The sequence below is a fragment of the Rhodnius prolixus genome, unplaced genomic scaffold (assembly GCF_049639745.1).
Source record: "Rhodnius prolixus isolate KJV_2025 unplaced genomic scaffold, Rpr scaffold_18, whole genome shotgun sequence".
NCBI classification, from domain to species: Eukaryota; Metazoa; Arthropoda; class Insecta; order Hemiptera; family Reduviidae; genus Rhodnius; species Rhodnius prolixus.
Window position 1 is genome coordinate 2,571,077 of NW_027411636.1, and position 24,897 is coordinate 2,595,973.

The 24,897-nt window shown below is 35.0% G+C and overlaps 1 protein-coding gene across 2 annotated transcripts; it reads right to left on the reverse strand.

The window, feature by feature from the left end:
- Positions 1–4,074: 4,074 nt before the first annotated feature.
- LOC141462140 (glucose dehydrogenase [FAD, quinone]-like) lies at positions 4,075–24,897 on the reverse strand. 2 transcript variants are annotated; one of them, XM_074143755.1, is made up of 6 exons: positions 24,709–24,897; positions 22,875–22,988; positions 8,045–8,118; positions 7,665–7,959; positions 6,969–7,097; positions 4,075–6,892 (listed from the first exon to the last, which is right to left on the reverse strand). In XM_074143755.1, exons 3-6 carry the CDS (start codon positions 8,108–8,110, stop codon positions 5,547–5,549), a joined length of 1,836 nt encoding a protein of 611 aa, XP_073999856.1. In that variant the 5' UTR covers positions 8,111–8,118; positions 22,875–22,988; positions 24,709–24,897; the 3' UTR covers positions 4,075–5,546. The 2 variants fall into 2 exon arrangements, 1 of the variants encoding a protein (XP_073999856.1); XR_012463120.1 differs by lacking the exons at positions 4,075–6,892; positions 6,969–7,097; positions 7,665–7,959; positions 8,045–8,118 and adding an exon at positions 22,368–22,788 and having other exon boundaries at positions 24,709–24,857.

Consider the following 24,897-nt stretch of genomic DNA (forward strand, 5'->3'; position numbering starts at 1 on the left):
CTCGGACTACTATTTGTTCCCCAATATGAAGAAATGGCTGGCGGGAAAAAGATTTTATTCAAACGAGGAGGTAATTGCAGAAACGAATGGCTATTTTTCAGAGCTTGGACAAATCCTATTATTCGGAAGGGATCAACAAACTAGAGCAGCGTTGGGCGAAGTGTATAAGCCTAAAAGGAGACTATGTTGAAAAATAAAAAAGGTTTACCCCAAAAAATTAAGTAGTTTTTATTTTTGCACGGACTTTTCAAACGACCCTCTTATAGTATAGGTTAGGTTAGTTATTAGTTTTTACATGACGTTTAGCGATCGATGTTTACACTAGTCGACTAGTCTACTCTATCGGTAAAACAGGTTGTGTTTTACGCTAAAGCTTCGTCCAAAGTTAATGTACACAGAAAATATTTTTCTAAACAATTATTTGAGAACTTAATTATTATACATTTATACTAAATTTTTACATTCAAAAATTAAATTTGAAATTTCATTGAAAAACAGTACAAATAAATAAAAAAAAACAGGACATTTATGCTTTAAAAAAAAAAACAAAAAGGACAGCGTCTTAAAAAACAGTACTGTCCTGCCAAAAACAGTACGAATGGTCACCGTACTTGTGGTGTAAAAACTGCACGAGTGCACAGTTTGTGTTTCTCAAAATGCATCATTTTGAATCGATGTTTCAACAAACATTTTGGTAAGAAACTGTTCAGTGTTCGTTACAATTCAACATAACTCAAAAGTTTAGAAGATGAAGAAACTTTTAGGTCAAAATCTTGAGATTAGTAGTTAGATAAAACATTTGTCTTTACACCAGATTTATTTACAAAAATCTGGTTGATAATAAAGAAATTTAAATATCAGTAATATTTTGTAGGAAATAAATAAGGATTCAGTTGAGATGTGGACAGCTGTAAAAAAAAAAAAGAAAGTTACCAAGCGACGAGTTAGTAAATTAACCTGCGTCCACGTAACATCTCCATCCAGAACTGGACTGTTATTTACGTCAGCCTTTTAGTATGTAGCGCTGTATTTAGGCACCCGCAGAGCCAGTGGAACATCTACAATACCATTACCACTTGAAATGACTTAAATAAATATGATTAAAGATGTTGGTAGTTTTAGAAGAAAAATCTGTTGTTAAAACCCAACTATTTTTTTTAAACGAATCTCGAGATGTTAACCTAATTCTTCAGAGTTTCCTAAATTAATTCTTTCCCAATCAATTAAAAGTTTTTGATTCGAACAAGACATATAGAGAGACTTTTGAAAAAGAAAGCATAGAAAAAGGAAAACAAAAAATCATTTTAAAATTGTAAATTAAAATCGATTGTTATGTTTGATGTTTATCGATGTGTAAAGTGAGAAATGATAACAGAGTTGAAGGTTACTTGTACAGTATTTACTACACGCACCTATGCTCAACATACTTGCATAAATAGTACTTTAACAAATTCCATAGATGTGTTTAATCAACAAACTTGTCTAGTATATGACAATTCTGTGTAAATATCAGTGCTTCATGCTTTATTGTGCATAAACCAAGCGAACATTAAACTAATGAAGTGTGACATCTCAAACTGGAGGATATCATCCCAAAGGTGTAGGCGTGACAGGGGGGGCGGGTGCATATCATATTCATCTTGAGAAGTGACACCACTACAGTCAACAGCCAACTCTAACTGGTATAAACCAAAACGCCAAAATCCAGGCCACACAGTAAGTAAACTTCCCTATATTTCTCTGGAGACATTCCTTGAATTAGGTTTTAGTGGTTTTGAAAGGCATAAGTCCCGAACTCTCGCTGTGCTACGTTCATTAAGTTCACATAGTGGCTAGGGAAACTACTAAATCACATCGCTAAGCGTGGCAAGTTTGGGAATTGCTGCCTCTTTACATCCTGTAGTCAGCCCATAGATGTCTTTCCGGTTTTTTCTTTTTTACTTTCATTAGCATCTCTCAGCCGTGTGAACTACATTTAATGGTTAAGTTCAGTATATACGAGGTGTGTTCAAAAAGTAACGGGAAATTTTTAAATTTCGCGGGTTTGGAGAGTCTGATTGTAATTTTTTTTTTTTTATTATGTTGGTACACATGCCCCTGAAGTACGATAAAATTTTCAGTAATATTCATTGTTTACTTCTTAAGTGGCAGCCGTTAAGGTTAGACGTGTTTTTCGAGCTTGGCGATTTTTGTTTGTTAAAAAAAATGGATCAAAGAATTTGTATTAAATTTTGCGTAAAAAATGAAATAAAGTGTAATAAAGTGTGTGAAATGTTAATAAAGGCATATGGTGAGTCTGCTATGAGTAAAACAAGGATTTACGAGTGGTATAAGCGTTTCCAAGATGGCCGCGAAAACGTTGAAGATGACGAACGACCTGGACGTCCAAGCACATCAACAACCGATGAAAACGTGAAAAAAGTGAAAGAAATGGTTATGAACGATCGCCGAATCACAATCAGAGAAGTCGCTGATGATGTTGCCATATCAATTGGCTCATGCCATGAAATTTTTTCGGATGTTTTGGGTATGAAACGTGTGGCAGCAAAATTTGTTCCAAAATTGTTGAATTTCGAACAAAAACAGCGGAGAATGGAAGTTGCTCAAGAGTCACTCAATGAAGTCGACAACGATGCGGATCTACTGAAACGTGTTTATAACAGGTGACGAAACATGGGTTTACGGATATGATGTCGAAACTAAGGCTCAATCGTCCCAGTGGAGGCATTCTGGATCGCCAAGACCGAAAAAGGCTCGACAAGTGCGGTCGAATGTGAAGGTTATGCTCACTGTGTTCTTCGATTTTAATGGCATAGTGCATCATGAATTCTTGCCACAAGGTCAAACAATCAATAAGGAGTACTACCTACAAGTTCAACGCCGTTTGCGTGAAGCAATCCGAAAAAAACGCCCGGATTTGTGGCAAAACAATTCATGGATTTTGCACCACGATAATGCACCTGCTCACACTTCATTGCTTGTTCGTGAATTTTTTGGCCAAAAACAAAACTTTAACGATGCCCCAGCCTCCATATTCGCCAGACATGGCTCCATGTGACTTTTTTCTATTTCCAAACATATAGAGAGAACATTAAAAGGCCGTCGTTTTACAAGCATAGATGACATTAAAAGCGAATCGCTGAAAGAGCTGAAAGCTATCACAAAGATCGAGTTTCAGAAGTGTTTCGAGGATTGGAAAAAGCGCTGGCACAAGTGTATTGTATGCGAAGGGGACTACTTTGAAGGCGACAATATTAATGTAGATGAATAAATAAATATTTTTTTCAAAAAACGAAAATTCCCGTTACTTTTTGAACACACCTCGTATTTGCTAATCGCCTCCGTTCAGACACTTAATGTAGGGACGTAAAGTTCACCCAGAAAAAGCATGCATTACGTACTTTACTCGTAAATAATTTTCCTTAAACCTTTTCATCATAGCTTTTCTTTTTCTCTGGCAAGAGTGTAACTTGTCCATTTTTCAAGTCATAGAGATTACAAAGAAACTAATTAAAAGTAGAAACCAACCCACCATAACCAATTAAGGACATTTTCAATCCTTTAATTGCTATTATATTGACGCTCTGCGAAGTTTTCTTTACCTTTTGTTTTTTGCTACCAAAAATAATAATAAAGAAGATAATTATTCTGAATTTAATTATAAACTAGTTCATTGTATCTTCCTATATTACACAATATTATAATACATATATATATTTACATTATATTAGGATAATTATAATATAATTTCTCACTAATTAACTTCGATTATGGACACTACAACAGTCTAGTAATTTACGTCATCAACTGTATAATTCGATTCACATTACACATCGAGTCTCGTTGTTTGAGCAATTACACACCTGAGCAACGATACAGCTGATAATATTATTCATTTTTAAAAATATTTCGTGACAAAGTTAAAAGTAAGGTAACCTTCTTCAGGGTAGGTTAAACATTCTTCTGCATTATAAAGCAAAACAATTACTAAGTCTTTTTACAATTTTCATTTGATTTATCACATTGCTACTTTCTCTTACTGTTTTAATAAGGTAGTAGTGTGATTGTGTCAGATTTTCCATTTCGATTTTTTTTTTTACTAAAAAAAAATATCCGGAGTGAGGTCTCCTGAAATGCTCTAAATAATTGAAAAAAAATTTATTTCTAATTTGCCATCAGACCCGCAAATAAACTTTTTGCCATAAATTAACCATCAGTAAAATGCCTTTTTACTAATTAAACTTTGCATTACTGGAGTAAAAACGACTCCTAAGAGCTCTAAACTTGGTAAACATATCAAGTTACATTAATTCCCACTTGAGTGCGCCACCATTTCCGAAGAAACTAAAAAAAAAAACACGTGAGCTCCTACCATACAGAGCATTCGCATAAAAAAACAAGTTTTTCGATATCAAGGGACCTCAATTTTTGAAAATTTGATACCATCACAATATTTCCTTCTCTTGGTATTAGAGAAAGTAAAGAACATAACTCAATAACAACAAAATGACAATCCCTATTTAAAAAAAAAAGAAAAACTACATTAATATTTCTTAAAGTAAAAAATTGTCTACTATTAGGAAACTAGAATTCGTAAGAGGTAATAATAGTAATATGTGTACACAAATTAACACTGAATTCATTGCAAAATAAATATTCACGTTCATTCATTAATTAAATGAATTAATTATACATTAATATGAGTTAATAATAATAACAATGACTACAAAAATGGCTAAAACAATTTGGTGTTTTTTAAAAGTTCAATTTGGTTTACGATTTACGGTCAGTTCTGCACGATCTTCAATCAAAGAAACTGTACTTAAATTTTTGATTGGTACCTGTCCTTTTTTCTTAAATTTAAGCTGATCTTTCGTTCATCTTCAAGAATGTGGTTCGTGAGCCAAGTGAAGAGAATTTGATTTCCACTTGTAACAGTTGCTGGCAATACACCAGGGTGTTTCGCTGGGGAGGAATACTAACCAACCGCTAGATTTAGTCTAAAGAGAGGAAGTGGTGCTTTGAAATGGTGAGTACAATTTCCTGTGCTTTTCAGCATGACCTTTGACAGGGGCCAAGTAGCTCCACCTACCGAAGCATTTTGCACAAACAGATATGGACCTAACCGCGGATGTAGGCCATTGTTTTTATCAACGCCTATAATTGAAGCCCTATAATGGAGCATTCCCAGTGCTTGAAGCTTCTTGTTTAACAAGAAGATTACAAGCTTTATGCAGATACCAGGATGGGTATACTTCCTCAGGATGGATTAGTGCACTCGCTTTAGTTCGAGAATTGATCTTTGCTTTGATCCTCGAATCTCTTAAGTGAAATCAATCGGTGGGAATCGAATCGTGCTTAGTCAAAAAAAAGAGTCGCTTTCGTAGGATGTTGCACTCAAAACAAATGCTAACATAACCGGAAATGTTAGGTGAAAATGAATTGAACAGCAAAATCCTTGAAGTGGGATCGCCAGATAAAACCAACCTCACAATCCTAAATTTTGGATCCAACTGCCAGTCAATCTCTAAGTCCCGGAGATGACTTTAGATACCCCAGGCTTGCCTAATAATATCAGCAGCTTTCTCGCCGATCATGTAGGCCGGCGCCTGAGTATGACCTGCGGTGATGGTGGGCATCACACTAAGATCTACCACCCGTAATCCCGCCACGCCGATCACTCGCAACAGAGGATCGACCACTGAGCCCATCTTGCACGTTCCACTTTGATGATGGAACTGAGTGGTCACGGTTCTCACTGCGCACTCCCAATACGCATCGCTGGCAAACCTCAAATGGGCACAGTTTGGAAATGGCACTGTATACAACTTTGCGCCGTATCTTTGAAAAGGAGGCGTCCTTGTAGCGGCCACAGCTATCTTGATCCCTTCCACCAGTGTGTCCACATCAATCCGTTCACCAACGTAGTTGCCCATAATGCGGACCTTGCTGTGCGGATTGCTGTTCCGCAGACGGATTTTACCTCGACTTGCTGGATACAATAGCATTGGCCAAATAGAGAATGAATCTAAGCCACCAGCTAGTCGATAGGTTGACTCATAAAGCTCATCAGAAATACCAAAGGTCCTTCTCAGAGCAAGACCAAAATCACTGGCTAGTGATGAGGCCACAAACAGTAGCTCTATGTCGGGTCGGTCTCGTGTTGAGTTCGCATATTTGGTCCGCACATAGGAGACTCCTTCACATCCTAGAGATGTCAGTATCCCTGAATTACCGAATATATACTGCGGCACCAGTTTAATCAGATTTTCTATGATCCTTCTTGGAAGTATGGACACGGTTTCGTTGACAAGAAATGTAAGTCCATGCATGCCAAAGTGCTCCATAAGGTTATCACCGACCGGAAGGTCTTGCAGCACTGGGATACCCATTTCGTAGAGATGTTCCGCGGGTCCAATGCCAGACAGCATCAGAAGCTGAGGTGTGCCGAATGCACCAGCCGCTAGAATGACTTCCTTCCTGGCGTAAACCGTTTTATCCCTTCCATTCACCTCGTACACCACACCGATAGCTCTTCTGGTCGTTGGATCGAACAGTATCCTTTTAACCAGACTTCTTAGAGAAATTTCAAAATTATTTCGTTCAACTATAGGACGTAGATAAGCTGTAGCAGCGCTCACTCGTTGTCCACGACGAATGGTCGCCTGGATGCGTGCAAATCCAAGATGTGTGTTTGGATTGTTGTAGTCGACTTCGGAATAGCCAAAATATTGTCCAGATTCAATGAAAGCGCGCAGTAGTGGCGTCTGATATGGTGAGTATGATATGGACAGAGGACCATTCTGGCCGTGGTGCCTGGAATCGTTGAGTTCCGGTATGTACGTGTTCTCAGCCTTCCGGAAATATGGAGCAACCTCTTCATAACTCCAGCCTGCAAAAGCAAGATAGTAGTCAATTTTAAATTATTACTTAACTTACGAGGGAATTTCCAATCTTAGATTGTCTACCTAGATTTCCGGCTTCTGCCCATTCATCGTAATCCCGACGGTTGCCGATTGTGTAGATCATGGCGTTGAGAATCGTCCCACCACCTGTTCCTTTCCCAGACGGCCAAGGACACACTCCATTTTCCATTCCTGGGAAAAATGATTAATTTAATTGACTCATACGCCAGCCAAAAATAAAACGTTCTTGAATTTCACACTTGGTAATGAGCACTTTCAATTTGCTCCATACTTACGTGAAATTAACATTAAGCTTTTTAGATAATCCTAACTCTGTCAGAACTGCCCCATAAATGTTAGCTTTTCCGGAAACCATCCAGAAAATCAAAACTCCAGAAAATTGCTGGGGTGCCATTATTGGCGCTTTAGTTAATGGCATTTCCCGCAGTTCTTAACCAAAGAAAAAATATCTCAGCTTCCTGTGCGATTTCTTAAGAAGCTAACACTTCCCCCGCTGACAGAGGGGTTTCAAAACGGATATTCAAAAATTTCACTGGATCGGCAATAATTCCTCAACAGATAGAAAAAGTAAAAATGCCAAGTTTACAAGAAATTGGAGAAGATTGCAAAGATTTTTTTCCTGTTGGAAAAGCGCCTTATAAATTCCCGTATATCTTTATTTCTTTCAACAAATTTGGCAGCGCTCTTCTTTGAAATATTCACTTTGTACCAGAATTGATATCAGTACCAAGAATTTACCTTGGCACACAGAAGGATCAGGATCAACCGTATAATCCCCGTTGAAGGTCGTAAGAACGGTGTAAGGATTCAAAAGAGGAACATCAGTGATGACGTTATCCTCCAGACCGGCCTCCAGGAGTAGCACCTTAATCGCTGGGTTTTCCGTCAGTCGATTGGTGACCACACAACCACCAGGACTGGCGCCAACGACTATGAAGTCATAGACATTTCTGGTCGGACGTTTTCCACCGAAATCTGGATCAGAGATCCTGATATTGAGCAATTTCTTCAATCTTGACAGCTTGTACAGTCCCTGGAAATAATATTATTTTGATATTTTTTTTTTTTTTGAACTTCCGTATTTTAATGATCTTTCATTTCTAATGTTAACTACTTACGTCAAAAAAGTCTTTGGCAGAGACGGAAGTAAATATTAGAGAAACGATTAGAATAATCAGCTGCATTTTCAAATCTGAAACAGAGTTTTTTCATTTTATGATTAATCAACCTTGGGAAATGAAAAAAGATTTTCCAAAAGAAAAACTATGTGAAAAATCTTCGAATTTATAGTTTTTCATTGTTTATATAAATAATCCTGGTGAGAAAACTCCCACGACTAACTGCTATCCTCTACAGGAAATCACTTCGAGATATTCTAAATTTTTTTAAAAATCTATCCAGATCTTCATATAAATTATTAATAAAAATTATCAAATTGATAAAATATTACACCGATATTGTGACAGTTTAGAAGGCTCTATGGAGATCTACAAGTATAATAATCTGTATCGACGAGTTTGTGGGAAAAACAATCGTAGAAGGTATTTTCCAAAGAAAAATGAAAAGTACTGCCAGTTATGGAATTTTCTCTCGAGATTCTCTTTTTAACCTTTTCCTTTTATAATCTCTAAGATGCTTACCACACACGTACGTACAAACAACGTTAAACAATACACGTCATGGGGTATTATTTTTTTTATTATTAAATTTGACGCACGTATTCTGTGGTAGGAACACTGTAAATATTGGGAACCTCCTCCCGCCAAAAAAAAAAAAAAATGAATTAAAACCTTTACCGGAAGTAGGAATAGGAAAATATTTGCTGCGAGACTATTGTTGACCTTTGACCTCGTAAAATTTGCTGGGAAATTAGATAAGCATAACTTCTGGGACTAATCTGTCGTAAAAATGCTGAGTTAAAGAAAATTTCAGTATCCGGAAGTACCACACATCATTGAATGCATATTTTAAGTGAAATTTCTGCCAGCAGCCGAAGTCTCGTAATAATAGGAAGTGATGCAGTTAGGTGGAATTAAATCACTAGGTAAGCAATGTTTTATTACTGTAGTTTGATTTTAATTTAGTTACCAGTGAACGGTTTACAATTATTTTACTGATTTCCTCTGCTGTTATCATAATTACGTACTATGATGCAATGATCTGTAAAAAAAAAGAAAAAAAACGCGTTCTGTATTGTCACTAGTAACCAGCAGATGAAAACTTCAATTTCATTTGAGTAAAAACTCCATGTCTCCAAAAAAAGGGAAAATTGCACATAGTAAAGCAGTGTTACTGGGCTAAGTGAGTTAAATACAGGATAAAGTTCAGAATATTTGGCGATAGAAAACGTTCATCAAAGCGTATCATGGAGATAAACGCGTACAAGTTGCTAAAGCGGTTTTTGCGGCCAGGTCAGTTGGTTATTTAATCGACCACATTCCGTTTACGGATGTTGTAGTGGCAGGCGCCTTAAATATCTCTCTCATTGATTACAAACCGCAGTACGGAGGAGGCAGTCAATTTTTTTCACTTTCTCTTATCAATTTTCCGAGCGGAAAATTTATTTTACCTAGAGCGGAAGTAAGGTTTTCGTAAAAAATCGGCCCGATCGGAAGTACCATTCTGAATCTGGGTTTTTCCACTATCGCGATGTCCGTGCTCTCATTTTGCAGCAGTCATAGCTTATATTTATTATTATATTAGGTCAGATTCAACTACATACATCAAAAACAGTTGGAGAATACCTAAACTTCTCCAACATTCAAGTGAAAGTACCGTCTTTTTGTGTATGTATTCTTCATATAAAATGTCTACCATATTGGAATATTTTATTAAGTTCCATTGTATTCTCTTAGCTACGTATTTTAGGTGAAATTTATTTTTATAAATTTTTAATCATTTTTGTACAAAGTCTGACGTCATAACTCTCAGGACTTCCTGTTCTATTCTCACAGTTCTCGCTCACTGATTCTCTTCTACTTCCGAACATTTAAGACTCATTAAATTCCCAACACTCTGTAAGGAGCCTTACCGCCTCCTACTGGAAGTACATTGCATTACTAGGAAGAATAATTCCAATAAAGTTATGTATTGTAGATACATATTCGTAATCGTTATATACAATATATTGGTAAGCATTATGCAAAGTTTAAATAAAATGGTAGGGAGTCATTAGCGAGAAAATTCTATTTAAAAAGAAAAACGGAAAAATCGAACGTATAAAGTTTCATTTCCGGCCTGCCAATTTCCGTCAAGTTTGGAATTATTGTTATTATACAGGTGGCAAGCCTGTACAATAACAATTTAGAGGAAAGCCTTAATCACTACTCCCCTCTCACCCAGAAATGAGTTTTCCAATGATTTTTCTCCGAATTTAGTAACGATTATACCCGGGCACTAATACTCTATAATTTGAGCAAACCTACATATTAGTCTCCAAGTAAGATACTTGAGACTTGAAAGTTTAAACGACTTTAAACACTGAATATAAGTTCCCTTTAAACTTGGCATTTATGGAGGACATTAGTCCGTCTACATTTAAGTTAAATTTCTTATCGATAGCATAATTGCAGATCCGAGGTAAATGTGTTTGGAATTTTGAACGAGATTTGAGCTATGCAATTTTTCTGTACCCATTATCTTTTAAAATAGCGGAGAGGGGGGCACATTTCACCAGTTAAAATGTGCCGTCCTACCGACCTCTGCAAGTTTGTGACTACATTAAGAAGCGCAACAAACCGAATATTTTGTTCAAACTTCCCTAAACCCAACACACTTTGGGTACAACATCCCGGAACTGAGTCAGTGGTTTAAAAGAGAAATTAATGTAGTAGTCGAGAGAAGGTAGATTCAGAGTAAAGTAATATCATTTCTTTCTATTTTATATTGTGTTCAAAGGTTTACACCAACCAGTGGGGCAGATATTAACATTTGACACAAAAATTTTAAATTAAAAAAAAATATAGATATGTATGCAAAGAACCAACTGTTTATTGATATAGATCTGTTAAGAAGACTTGAAAGTTGTAGAAAACAAAATAAAAAGGTTCAATAATATGATTCTGTGCGCACTCTGTAAACAGAAAATGTAAATTCTGTTCAAATGTGGCCCCTCTTCTCCCTTACTACAACCTTGAAGTTGATATTTGTTTGAGAAAAAAAAATATATAAAAAATAAATAAATATACCAAGAAACGTTTTATAATTAAGGCTAAATTTCCGTATTGCTCCCGGAATTAAGAAGTAAAATATTGAAACCTAAAATTTGATTAAGATATAGAAACATTAAGGGGCGCGTATGTGTTGGTCTAGTGGTCAAGAACGTGGCCTCGTGTGAGGAAGATCGTAGGTTCGAATCCCGTGTATGGGCTACTTTTTATTTGTTAGGAAAAAAAATAGTTTTTATTATAAGGTAAAAGCTTCTGTCCTCGTCCATGATACCTAACTGGTAGTTGGGGACGTTAAAGCCAAAAGCCCCTTCTGAATAAATCAGGAATTCATTTTTTAATTTGTGAATCTCATGGCAAGATTTTGAGACTAATTTTCCTATTAAAGATATGAGATGTGAAAATTTTTGGCCATTTTAGAGATAATTGAACGCATTTGAATCGTAGAACTATTTGCTCTCTGAAGCAATCGTACTCTTTTTATTTACTATTTAGCGTAATATATCGATTAGTACCCAAGTTATTATCGACTATCTATGAATTGATTAAGAATAAATTGCTGTATTTTACTAGAAATAGTTTAAGGAATATAATTATCTCTATTATCTAATTATTTTACTTCTGACTTTACAACTCATTTAGATTGTAGCGATTACAATCTTGTAGAAATTACGTAAAATATTAAAAACTATCCAAACTAGAATTTCGTCTTTTTTCTTTTAAATTGGACAATTTCATAATTAAATTTCACTTTGACAGGTCTAACTTCAAGCAAATCTAACTACCTATTATCACATACATATCTGCAGGCGACTGGTCTTTAGATGGCTTTGGATTCTGGATTAGCAAGCCCACTTTTTATTTTATGCACCTTGTTTACAATAGTGCATTTTATGCAAGTTTTCATTCTTTTTTTGTTTTTTACTGCATTTTTTTTTTTAATTAGGGTACGTTTTATTTTGTGATTAATTTTTACATAATTATAGAAACTACTTTTTCACTTTCATATAAGTTTAGAAACCTCTGGGTAGCTTGTCTTACTCATTGGCAGGTTAAAGACAGGAAATTACAACTTTCCGGATCACGTAAACGCTCTAATATACGTTCACTTCATTAATAATATGGCAGTTAAAGGGATCATTAAGTCCCACTAGAAATACCAATTTTCCAGAACTTCTTCCTGAAAAATTTTATTTTTTAGGAGTAGTGTAAAAAGGAGGCTTCTGGCTCAGTAAACATGGCGGCATTGTTCAATTTTAAAGTGGTAATTCCTCAAGTGGTTCTGGTATAGCTGTGACATATTGTACTAGTATAAAGAAGCTAACAATCTTTTTTTACCAAAAATTATCGGCTTAAACGGCGGCAAGAGAATGTCATATGATTGTCCAGAATTTCCTCGATGACGTCATCGGTTTCTTCAAGTTTTCCTGATAAGAACTAAGAGTTCTTAATGCAGTAATCGCGATGAACCAATAAGATCGACCAGTAATATGTGATATGAAGCCTACCCGTAGAGCGGAAATACTCTATCACCATGGTTTCTGGGGGCGAAGAGGGATGGGCTTCTGTCATTTCCTCTGTCTTATTTAGATACCCATTTTTTGTTTGTATAGGGCGATTGGCCAGCAGTAATTAGATTATAGGCGAGAAAACACTATCAGCTTTTTCGTCGGACCGCGTTAAGCCAGGGATGAAAGATAAGTGGGGGGGGCCTATGGCAGCGGAAATCTCATTCCAGGAATCCAACCAAAAAAATTCCAGAAGTCTTGGGGAGGAGTTCCCTGTTATTAATCCAATAATGGATGGATGTGGAGAACAGTCTTATATCTATTTCCGTAAAGTTGTACTACATCGACATTTAAAAGTGATATCAATGAAAGCAATCATTTCCGTTATCAGTTGTAAACAAAACGGAATTCATTTTTTTTCTTGTCTATTTCCTGTTTCCTAGTGTGCGTTAATTGGAACGATGAATATCAAGTGAAAAGTGACAGTGGAATTAGCATATGATTAAATCATCATTTTCACAGTTCAGAGCTCAGCTGCAAGATTGGCCTCCCCGGGCCAGCTGGCCGAAGAGTTCAGTCACACATGCAATTTGGTCATCTACAGTTACTATTTTTGGATATACGATACCTTCCATTTATTACCGGAATTACACAACTATGTCGACGAAAAAGAATTTGATATGAACTCACATACAGACACGACTTCCTACTTCTACTCAGCAGTAGCCAAGCTTCTTCCAATTTTACCAAAAAAAAAACTTGCAATTTCCGTTTTAGGCCTTCAAGTACGAAAAAGTGATATTTTTTTTTGCAAATTGATCGTGAGTGTGTTGGTAAGTCAAAAACGATTAAAAAATACATAAATTTCATATTTTGATATTTTGAACTTAGGTGACAAGCAAAGAACGCTTAGTAACCGGAAGTATTTCATTTTTGAATAGATTTTCCAGATTTTCTTAGTATTTTTCACCAATACGACTTGTACGATTTCCTGTAAATTTAGAAGAGAAAAGGAGGAAGTCGTCAGAGTGTTCGTACAGATTTTTTTTTTTTTTTTTTTTAATATACAGGATGTTCATTTTAAGACGGCTCAATTGCATTTCATGTTTAAACGGTTTGATCTGAGCAAAAAATGGTAGAGGAAAAATTTGTCGCCCGTCAACTCTAGTTTCAGAATATGTGACTTGATTTTAAGATTCCTGCCGGCATACGCGGCTGACGCGCGACCAAAAGTGATACAGAGAGCAGTTGATAACCTCCACTCCAGGCTAACCTGGCTTGCAAGCCATAGGAAGAGGCACCTTTGAAGGCACAGTACATGCTTCACAAGTTGAGTAAAGTGCATTATTTGGTAAATTAAGGAATAAGTTTGAACCATTGAATGAAAGATATTGATCACTTAAATATGTGGCAGGAGGTTTCCAATTTTTTTTGGTAATTAAACGCAACTCTCCCAAAATTACCAAATAATTATTAAACCTTCTTGTTTGTAACAGATGTAAAATTATTTTTTAGCCATCTTGTGCATGTTTGAGAACATCTAAAGCTCTTAACATTTGATTTTTCTTAGAAAAATCACTCGGAAAACGACTTATTTCCCGATATTAAGAAAAATACTAGCTTTACTGCCTTGGCAATATTTTTAGTAGAAAGGGGATGAAAAAATACATAAAAATGACCTATCGCGTGCCCTTATTACTCTTTGATAACAAGTTAAAAAAATTGAAATATGATTAATAAATACCAGATTTTGAAATGGCCTAGCACCTTTAATTTTGAAGATATCGAATTGCGGTTTCCGGTTTCTTTCATAACTTTTTATACTCTTTAAAATTGTATATATGAAAATGGGGGTCAACTGCGAACCCTCACTTTTGGTCGCGCGTCAGCCGCGTATGCGAGCAGGAACCTAAAATCAAGTCACATATTCTGAAGCCAGAGGTGACGGGCAACAAATTTTTCCTCTACCATTTTTTGCTCAGATCGAAACCGTTTAAGCTTGAAATGCATTTAACACGTCTTAAAATGAGCACCCTGTATAATGAAATTTAAAAAAAAATAATTCTTATTCTTACTTCCTGTAAAATATATTTTCTTACCCCCTCCCTGTGTTTAAAATTTAAGGTTAATTTTCATTATTGTATTTTTCGTCTTTAATAATAATAATAATAAAAGGAAGTATAAATTTTCAGAGTCCTGCGATTATTCATTTCTATATTCACTACTAAGATTCATTTCCGGTGAAAATGGAGGAATCTGCACGATCGCCAAGATCTTACTAAAAAAAACTAAGTGAAAGTAAAAGTTATTAGATAAATATTTAATTTCACACTTACCCATTAACATAATGAAGTATCCAGTAATTAAAACTATGTTTAAAAAATTCCAAACAGTACTGTACACAATAAATAATTAAAACACTATTATTTTAAAAATAAAACTATAGTTAAGTAATAAAATAAACATTTCTTTTAACACATTTAAAAAATAATTAAAATTAATAAACGTACTGACAAACTTAGTCCTTAGAAAGGTACATATCATTTGACGTACGAGTAAATGATGTCCATCGCTATAGCGATGTGTGCCTGTTATTGTGTTAGGAGAGGGGAAAGATTGTGTTTTAATAGATTTGCAACCAGTAGAAGAAGGTTTCAAACTGTTTTACTCCCGTATAAACTCCCACTTTACATGCTTTATATACTATTATACATAACTATGTGCTTCAGAATTCTGAGCATTCGTTTTTTTTTTTTTTTTTTTTATTGTTATTGTTGAAGGTGGTGGAGGGGAGGAAGTTTATGGACACAAATGTGTTATTGTTTCTTGTTTGTTTGTTAGTTCGTTCCTTCATTATTGTTCCTACGTCTGTGAGTTCGTTCCTTGATTATTGTTCCTACGTTTCTGAATTCGTTCCTTCATTATTATATCCACTTTCCTTCATTATTGTTTCCTTCCTTTTTATCACTTTTTTATCGGAAGGAAGTGCCTCTTTATTGAGGACGTTAATGTTATTATTACTTTACTGTTGTAAGATGAGAAGGCAATTGTAATCGTGCAGATTTCCTGGGTTTTGTTTTTGCTTGTTTTTACCAGCAATATATCCCGTTTTGTTGTAGGTGTTAGTGCAGTGGTCATGAACGTGGATTTGTAATTGGGAGATTTCCAAATTCCCAGTGTGCAGCCTACTTTACTATTATTTGTTAGAATAGAATATTAATAGCAGAATGAATGTGCTCTGCCCTTGTTCCCGTCCAAGCCAAAAGCTTCCTGCCGGACAAAAAAAGAAGGAATAGGGCGCCTACTTTACTCTTTCACTTGCTACAATTAGAACGGAAGTAAAAGCAAGTCCTGTGACTGTTCACACCAGATTTCCCCCCCCCCCCATCGAACTGCTGGTAACAGGAAGTAGTTTTGAACTGGACCAAAACGCATGTTGGATCTATCTACTATTTTGGTTTGAAAAGTTTTAGAATGAAATGTTCCCGAGAACATTAATTTTAAAAGGGATTCTGTGGGAGCTGCGACGTCATGATTCCATCATCATTTTTATTAAATTGAACATTTATTTATTTTTTAAATGATTTAAGGCGCGTCAACATCTCAGGTTATTGGCGACCGGAGCATTTTTCAGTGCACTGCCGGCCTCCGGACAGCGTTCTCTCGTTACAGACAACACTGTCCATCACCGGACAGTGAGCTGTAAGAAGCTCCTAGGAAGAGCAAATCTAAGGGTCAGCAGCTGGATTCGAACCCGGGACATTTGTTTATTATATTGAACATCTATTTATTGTATTGAACATTTATTATATTGAACATTTATTTATTATATTGAACATTTATTTATTATGTTGAACATTTATTATAAACATTTATTTATTTTTTTTTGTTTGCCTATTTTTCCAGGCAGGCTAGTCCAACTACCGAATTAGGTGTCGTGGACGGAGGCGACTAGCAATCATACTTTACTATAAATTTCTCATATTAACCATTAAATAAAATACAAGGCCTAGACTAGTACCGCAATACACCTTAGCTTTGCGGGTCTAGCCTATAACCGCCTAACATACTTTACTATAAATGTCTCATATTAACCATTAAATAAAATACAAGGCCTAAGACCAGGAATCGAACCCACTAACCAACAATACATCTTAGCTTTGTGGGTCTAGCCTCTAACCGCCTAACATACTTTACTATAAATTTCTCATATTAACCATTAAATAAAATACAAGGCCTAAGACCAGGAATCGAACCCACTAACCAACAATACATCTTAGCTTTGTGGGTCTAGCCTCTAACCGCCTAACATACTTTACTATAAATTTCTCATATTAACCATTAAATAAAATACAAGGCCTAGACTAGTACCGCAATACACCTTAGCTTTGCGGGTCTAGCCTATAACCGCCTAACATACTTTACTATAAATGTCTCATATTAACCATTAAATAAAATACAAGGCCTAAGACCAGGAATCGAACCCACTAACCAACAATACATCTTAGCTTTGTGGGTCTAGCCTCTAACCGCCTAACATACATTACTATAAATTTCTCATATTAACCATTAAATAAAATCCTAGACCTAGACAGTGGAATCGAATCCACTAACCAACAATACATCTTAGTTTTGCGGGTCTAGCCTCTAACCGCCTAACATACTTTACTATAAATGTCTCATATTAACCATTAAATAAAATACAAGGCCTAAGACCAGGAATCGAACCCACTAACCAACAATACATCTTAGCTTTGCGGGTCTCGCCTCTTACCGCTCGGCTACCGTGGCGCCTCATTTATTTATTATATTGAACATTTTTTAATTCTATTGAATATTTAAGTATTATATTGAACATTTATTTATTATATTGAACATTTATTTATTGTATTGAACATTTATTTATTAAATAGAACATTTATTAAATTGAACATTTATCATATTGAACATTTATCATATTGAACATTTATCATATTGAACATTTATCATATTGAACATTTATCATATTGAACATTTATCATATTGAACATTTATCATATTGAACATTTATCATATTGAACATTTATCATATTGAACATTTATCATATTGAACATTTATCATATTGAACATTTATCATATTGAACATTTATCATATTGAACATTTATCATATTGAACATTTATTTATTATATTGAACATTTATTTATTATATTGATCATTTATTTTAAAGCCAACCTTACTTTTAGAGCAACATCCTAATTTAAAAAAAAAAAAGATTCCCTAAACAGGAACGAAAGACGTTGTTTTGACTGTTCCATAATGTCACTAATACCGGATATCTTTTATTTTTGTAGAAAATGATGAAACTCCCCGGATTACACATATTGCTCTAATCTCTTTGTTATTATTGTACGGACAGTTCAGAAAAAGATAAATCTGTTTACTATTCTTTGTGCGCGTTTGTTTTCAAAGTCTAAGACTTCCGGCCTGACTCAATAACTATAACAGTTCAAACGGATAATGCGTCAATTATTGAACGGAAAAACAGTGTGCCCAAGGGAGCTGTACAATTTTAATACACGTATCACTTCCGCTAAATTTATCGCCTATTATAATCTCATTGGATGATCACAAAGAGAGAGAGCGACTATCAAGGTTTTGAAGGATTCTCGCGTGTGTTATATCTAAAGATACGTAAACCTGTTCGCTGTGGCCAGCTGGCTTAGTTTCACTTTCATCTCTCATAACATTACCTTACTTTAGGCTATTTTGATTTAACCTGAATAACTTTTAAGTTAACTATATGTTCTTTTTATACTTTCTCCTGGTCACCACTCTCACAGACGTGTTGTGGTCGAGTCTAATTTTTGAAATCAGGAAATCATCGAAATTTAGGAAACACGTATTTTGAGGTCTTCAGAATATAAACAATATCTGATGTAAACTCACTCGACTCTCCAGTTTTGAACTCACTCGACTCTCCAGTTTTGAACTCAATCGACTCTCCAGTTTTGAACTCACTCGACTTTCCAGTTTTGAACTCACAAATTTTCTTCAAACTTTAAACGATTGAATCAAATTTAATTTATTTTATTTTATTTTTTTTAAAAGGCATCTCTCAAACACGTACTTATTATCTAATTTCCGGCAAAAAAGGTTTCCGGAACAGTTTTAGATATATGTGTTCATAATCATTGTACAAAGTTTAAATTAAATTGTAGAAGCTGTTTGCGAGAAAATCTTAAAATACGGGCGATTCTATTGGGTAAAGAGGCACTTCCGGTCTGCTGGTTTCCTTCTTAATTAAACATTTAGTCCCACATGTTAAATTTTATTAATATAGTACAGGTGGCAAGCTTGTACAAATGAGCAGTAATGGCACTTTAGAAAAGGCCTAATAGATTTTTGTGCACTTAATCGATTTTTGTGCGCTAATCGATTTTTGTGCACTAATCGATTGTTACAGGCTTGTAAAAAAAGCTATAGTTCTATTTGATGTAATTAGCACAGAAATTTCAAAGAAAATTGTCAGAGCTTTTTTTGAGAAATTTTAAAAAACAAAATGAAAAATCTATTCAAGTAACGCGATACTTCCGGTATACATTTTTAAAGTATCGATTGGCAGAAATCTTGTGGTTTAAAAATAAATCGCGTTGAGTCTACTTTGTTAGTACGAAGAAAGAGTAAATTAATCGCAATATATATTGGTGCCAAGTTCAAGGTCATACTTCTAGCTAGTCATGGTTGTTATATGGATTTCTGCGGGCATAACTCTCTTGCATAATCCATATTGTGGTCGAGTAGCTGTGGTTTTAATCTGGTGTAACGAGGACAGTTGGTAGTACTGGTTTTCTATTTTTGGCGGCATTTCTATTTCCTCTTCGAAGTTAATATTTCAGTGTTACGATAGAAATGAATCCTTAGAAATCCATTAAATTGGGGAAAAAAACCTTTATTACGCATTTCCGGATTGCGTATCAGTGCGGTATGTGATGAACAGTATCGCTCAAGAATTAAACAATCTTTGTTAAGCTTGAACTTGTCGGAAATGGATAGTGGATAAGCCACTATTTCAGGATCTCCCATCCTAATTCCAAAAAAAAAAAAAAAACCTAAATCCCTAGCACTTCCGCAATATGTACTGCAGAGATAGTGGATGTGGGCAATTTTAGTGAATACATAGTTAGTCTCTAGAGCTCACTAATCTTAAGTTGTCAAGCGAACCATGGCTGGCCTGGCATTGGGTCGGATATGGAGCTTAAGGGACAGTGCGTTGTGTCTTCTTCCCCAGTTCCACAGATAGCCTGCGTAGTTACACGTTGGTGAAGAAGGATACACCCTCTCTTGGAAGTAGAGAGGTGTTTAGGCTTCAGGAATTGGATATTCCAAACTGGCCTACTCCCTGATTTTTTTGGGGGGAATGTCGTCCAATCTTTTTTATGTGCTACTTTTGAAACACCTGGGAACACGGGTGCATAGATCCCCTGGGAGTCGTCGCCCCTGGCTACCAGCTCCTCTTTCACCCTGGAAGGTCTGGTTCCAATAATTTGAAGGAGGTAATCCTCACTAGATCTGGAGAGGAGAGTTTAGGAGTGAGTCTTGAGTTGCACCCAGGAGTAGTTATCCCTGACTGTGATCTTCCTGGAGAGCCTAAGTGGATTGCCCTTCCTGGAATCCTCTGTAGGGGTGAACATTTTTTAACTTAAGGCGCCTTAAAGTCGGGGTCTCGGTTTATGCCATTGTAATCTAATAAAAAAAATTTTAATAAAGAATGACGTAATCTTTAATAAATTATTTTTAAAAAAACAAGATTTGCTAGCAAACCGTTTTCCGTTAGAACCAAAGTGTAGGTTATCCGAAAAATTTCTGGTCATTCGATATGTACAAACTCGCTAGTAAAAATCGATTACAAGCTTAATTTGAACTTGCGTTAGGAAGGTTACTTTTTAACCTATTACGAAGGCAGTGTTATGTAACCTCCCGGCTGACTGACGGTCAAGGAATTGTTTTTGTTTATTCACATTAGAGGCATTTAACGACACCTAAAACTTTCCTTTCTTGCCTTAATTTTCCGTCTTCTATTTTTGAATCGATAGTCAACTAATATGTAGTTAATTATATTTATCCATTTCAAAACATGATATCTAGAAAGTGTAGATCAACATACACTTTTTGTTACGAGTAAGGTGTAAATTAAGTCTCAATTATTTCCAAGTGGAACCACGAAGTCTATTTTTTTTTTTTTTTTCTTTCATTAGAGCAAGATTTATTGGGGTATCTCCAGTACTGTGGGAGTCTCAACAGTATATATGATCGTGCGGCCCTGTTGCGCAACCAACCAGTTAAGGTTAGGCGCACGATCTTCCGGTAGAGGAGAAAGGAAGTGAAAAGGAAGCTGGGTAATTGATCTCCAGTTCTTCAACTACACCATTCCTTCTTCTTTGGGGCTTCTTTGGGGTACCTTGAGTCTCAAAATGTGGTTTACATTCATTTGCCTGAGTATTTCTGTGTCGTAACTTTTTTTTTTATATCAATTTATCGATAATTTAATTTTGCAATAAAATAATAACTTTATTGATTACATTTTTAAATGTGGGGGGGGGCCTCTGCCCTTTAGGCCTTCACTTCCTGTGTATTGCGTAAACATATCAAATGTTTAGCGTGCAATTATTATATTGTGTTGTAATCAATACGTCTTGAAGTTTTAGTTCACTTTGAATGCTGTACGTCGGTCATTCTGTAAGTTATATAAAACAAATACTAGCTATGATTACAACTGGGGAATAGTCGCCTGAGTCACTGACCTTGTTAACAGTGTTGTTGTGACCATATTTTCAAATGAAATATCGTACAGTCATAATATAAATCATCACATTACTGATAATTTTACTCCATTTTAATAATTAATTGTTATTTGAATTAAAATGTGTGCAGTAATATATTTATTTTCGATTATTTGACAGGGTGAATAGTATTTTTTAAATCGAGTTGACAAACGATTCAACGTGAGTGCAAGTATTCGATTTTTTTTTTGTATAAATTGCATTAAATCGATTCTTAACTTAGAGATTAAAAAAAAAATAACCTTATTTGCAATAGTTGAAAAGGCCATGGACTTACCACGGTTCAGGCATTTGTAGGTGTAATAAACGTTTTAAAAGCTTAGTAGTTAATTGTTGGTCTATGGTAATCATTAAAGTGACTAAAATTCATTAGTAAAGGAAGTGAACAGAGCTAATGAAGTAGTACGTTCCCAGAGTTGAGGGATACATCCAGGATTTGTTACGTCAACCATAACCGGAAATAATGTGCTTGAAGACAGAACTTCACATGCTGGCAAGAGTTTTATCGGTTCAGAACATAAACTTGGAAATAGCTTGGAACATATTAGCCCCTGCAATATACCTGTGATATCTTTTATTTTGGTCAAACAAGATGCTAGGTAAGATGCTGTTACTTCGTACAATGAAATGTAGCTGATTTTTAGGAGAAGAATGTTGGATTAAAAAAAAAGTGTACATTGCCCTCAGTTTACTTCTAATGTTTATTGTTGCATGCAAAGATGTAAATATAACTTCCTTTTAAGTTTATAGTTTTTTTTTTTGTCAGGTTAATTGTTGTTCAGAAGTTTGTTTTTTTTTCCTTTTCTTAAATTATATACTTTTTAAACTTGTAGTGAAAGTAATCATGCCACTAAATTAGAAACAACATCAAAAAGTTTTCCATATTGTGCTTACGTAATTGAACAAAAAAAATCTTCCAGGAAATAAGAAATATAAACACACCAAAACTTATCAATTTTATTGCAAAAATAAACAGAGTTAAACAAGAAGAAATCATCAGTAACAAACATTTTCAGTAAAATAACAAAAAAAAAAAAAAAACAGGAAGTCAGTACTAGTTTTCTTGTCCTTGTACAAAGATTTAGTTTACAACACATGTTGCTGTACTTTAGGGTAATGATTGTACGATTACAAGTAAACATAAACAAACAGTAAGTTACACAGCTCCAGGTTATGGTTAAGGATTATTGAGTGTTGTTGTCATCTCCCATAATATTCCTGATTTTATCTACGTATAATAGAACGCATCTTTTATTTCGATTACTGGACGGAGTTTCGTCCATCATTAGAGGTACGTAGAGATTGATTCGTTTGAAGTTGAGAATTTGAATTCAACCATGCTTACATCTAAGTACCGTAACTTTGACTAAAACCAGAAAAAAACCTTTCTTCACATAGAGTAATACTTCTTATTTTATTTAAACTTGAAAGCTATTCATTAGTTTAACTTACTTTAATTATGATTCAGGCTTGGTAGTAACTCTATATTACGTCGGTTTTTCCATTTGTTTTCTTGTTCGACAGCAAGTTTTCTGAATTTAATTGCACTAATATTGAGCAATTAACCTATTAGATACAGTGGCCCCCCAAAAGTATTTGCACAAGTGAATTATTTCTTAATTCTAAATGAGTACACGAAATAGGATCCCAAAACTTTTATCACTATAATCTTTAGTTCAACTTATGAACATTTAATAACAAAACGAGATAAAACATTATCATCTAAATTAGTAATTCACAAACTAAAAAAAAATTGACCGTTCAAAAGTATTTGCACAACCTAGAATGAATATGTTCATATTGACTAATTTTAATTATATTCACTAGAAAAGTCAAATTTAAAGTTGTTATTTGTCATTTTTCATTTTCCATTGTCATTTGTTTATATTATGTACCAGTCTTAATAGAGCATGGCATCAAAACAGCCGAATTATCCCTCACAACCCGAGAAAAATCGTTTTTTTAAAAGAAACAAGGTGAAAACCTACCAGGAAATCGGAAAAATTTTGAATTGTGCTTTCCCACAGTGCGGTACGTAATTAAAAGATACGAGGAAATGGGGAAATGCTTAAATAAACCAAGAAAAGGTCGACCAAAAATTGTAACGGCAAGAGAATGTCGGAACATTATCCATAAGGCAACAATAAATCCATCATCGAGTGCTTGGCAATTGGTTGAAAAGGTGGAAACGACTTCTCAAAAGAGTGTAAGCGTTACTACTGTAAAAAGAGTGCTTAATCAAGCTGATTTATAAGGGAGCGTTCCTAGGAGCAAACCATTCATAAAGAACTCAACCGGAGGAAGAGGCTCGAATTCGCCAAAACCTATTAAACATGCCTATAGAATTTTGGCAAATGTACTACTTAGTGATGAAAGCAAGTTTAATGTTTTTGGAAGCGATGGTAAGAAACACACTTGGCAAAGGCCAAATCAAGAACTGAAAATATTGCATGTTAGACCAACTGTCAAACATGGTAGAGTGCATGTTATGGTATGGGGATGTGTGGCGTGCAGCGAAGTCGGCAAAGTGGTACAGATTCATGGCAATACGACAGCAGATGGCTATGTGAGTATATTGCGCGACAACTTAAAGAGCAGTGCTGAGAATTTGGGCACACAAAACTCCTTAATCTTTCAAAAGGCTAATGATCCAAAACATTCAGCTAAGAAAGCAAAAGCGTGGCTACTGCAGAACGCTCCCAGAAGACTGCATACACTCCCCACAATCCCCTGACTGAAACCTAATTGAAATGTGTGGAGTATTCTGGAGCAGAAGGTGCGCAAACACGCCATCACGAACAAGGGACCGTCTGGTTGAGGTTTTACTCGAAGAATGGGAAAAACTTGATTCCAATCTTAAAAAACTTGGTTTGTTCAATCCCTAGAAGACTTCAGGCCTTAATTGAAGCCAAGGAACTTCACACTAAGTACTAAAATTAAAATTCTGCCATCTTATTTGCAAAATAAATTTGTTGTGCAAATACTTTTGAACTGTCAATTTTTTTTATTTTCTGAATTATTCATTTACATGTTAATGTTTTATCTCGTTTTGTTATTAAATGTACATAAGTTGAACTAAAGATTATAATGATCAAAGTTTTGGGATCCTATTTCGTGTACTCATTTAGAAATAGGAAATAATTCACTTGTGCAAATACTTTTGGGCGCCACTGTATGTGTATTTTATTTTATTAGCCCAAACTAGTATGTGAGGTTGATCACAAACTCCAGATAATACATAATTCTAGATTCATTAGTTGATACAATTTTTGTGCAGAATACTTACGAGTACAATTTAAAGTGTACAAGATTAAAAATGATTTCATCACTAATTAAACAAATTTCTATGTTTAATACAAAAAAAATATCTATTTACACAATAAGTATTAGGTTAAATAAAAAATAGAAATTCAAACACGTTAACTAGCAAAACAAAATTCTTCTAGTACGCATGCGTCAATTTGAAATCTTCCAT

Bases quoted from the DNA above. Each gene is read 5' to 3' on its own strand.
- LOC141462140 (XM_074143755.1), bottom strand. From the start codon at position 8,110: ATGCAGCTGATTATTCTAATCGTTTCTCTAATATTTACTTCCGTCTCT. The intron at 7,098-7,664 runs GTAAATTCTTGG...CATTTTTCCCAG, and splicing joins TGATCCTTCTGTGTGCCAAG to GAATGGAAAATGGAGTGTGT. The intron at 6,893-6,968 runs GTAGACAATCTA...TTGCTTTTGCAG, and splicing joins GGCAGAAGCCGGAAATCTAG to GCTGGAGTTATGAAGAGGTT.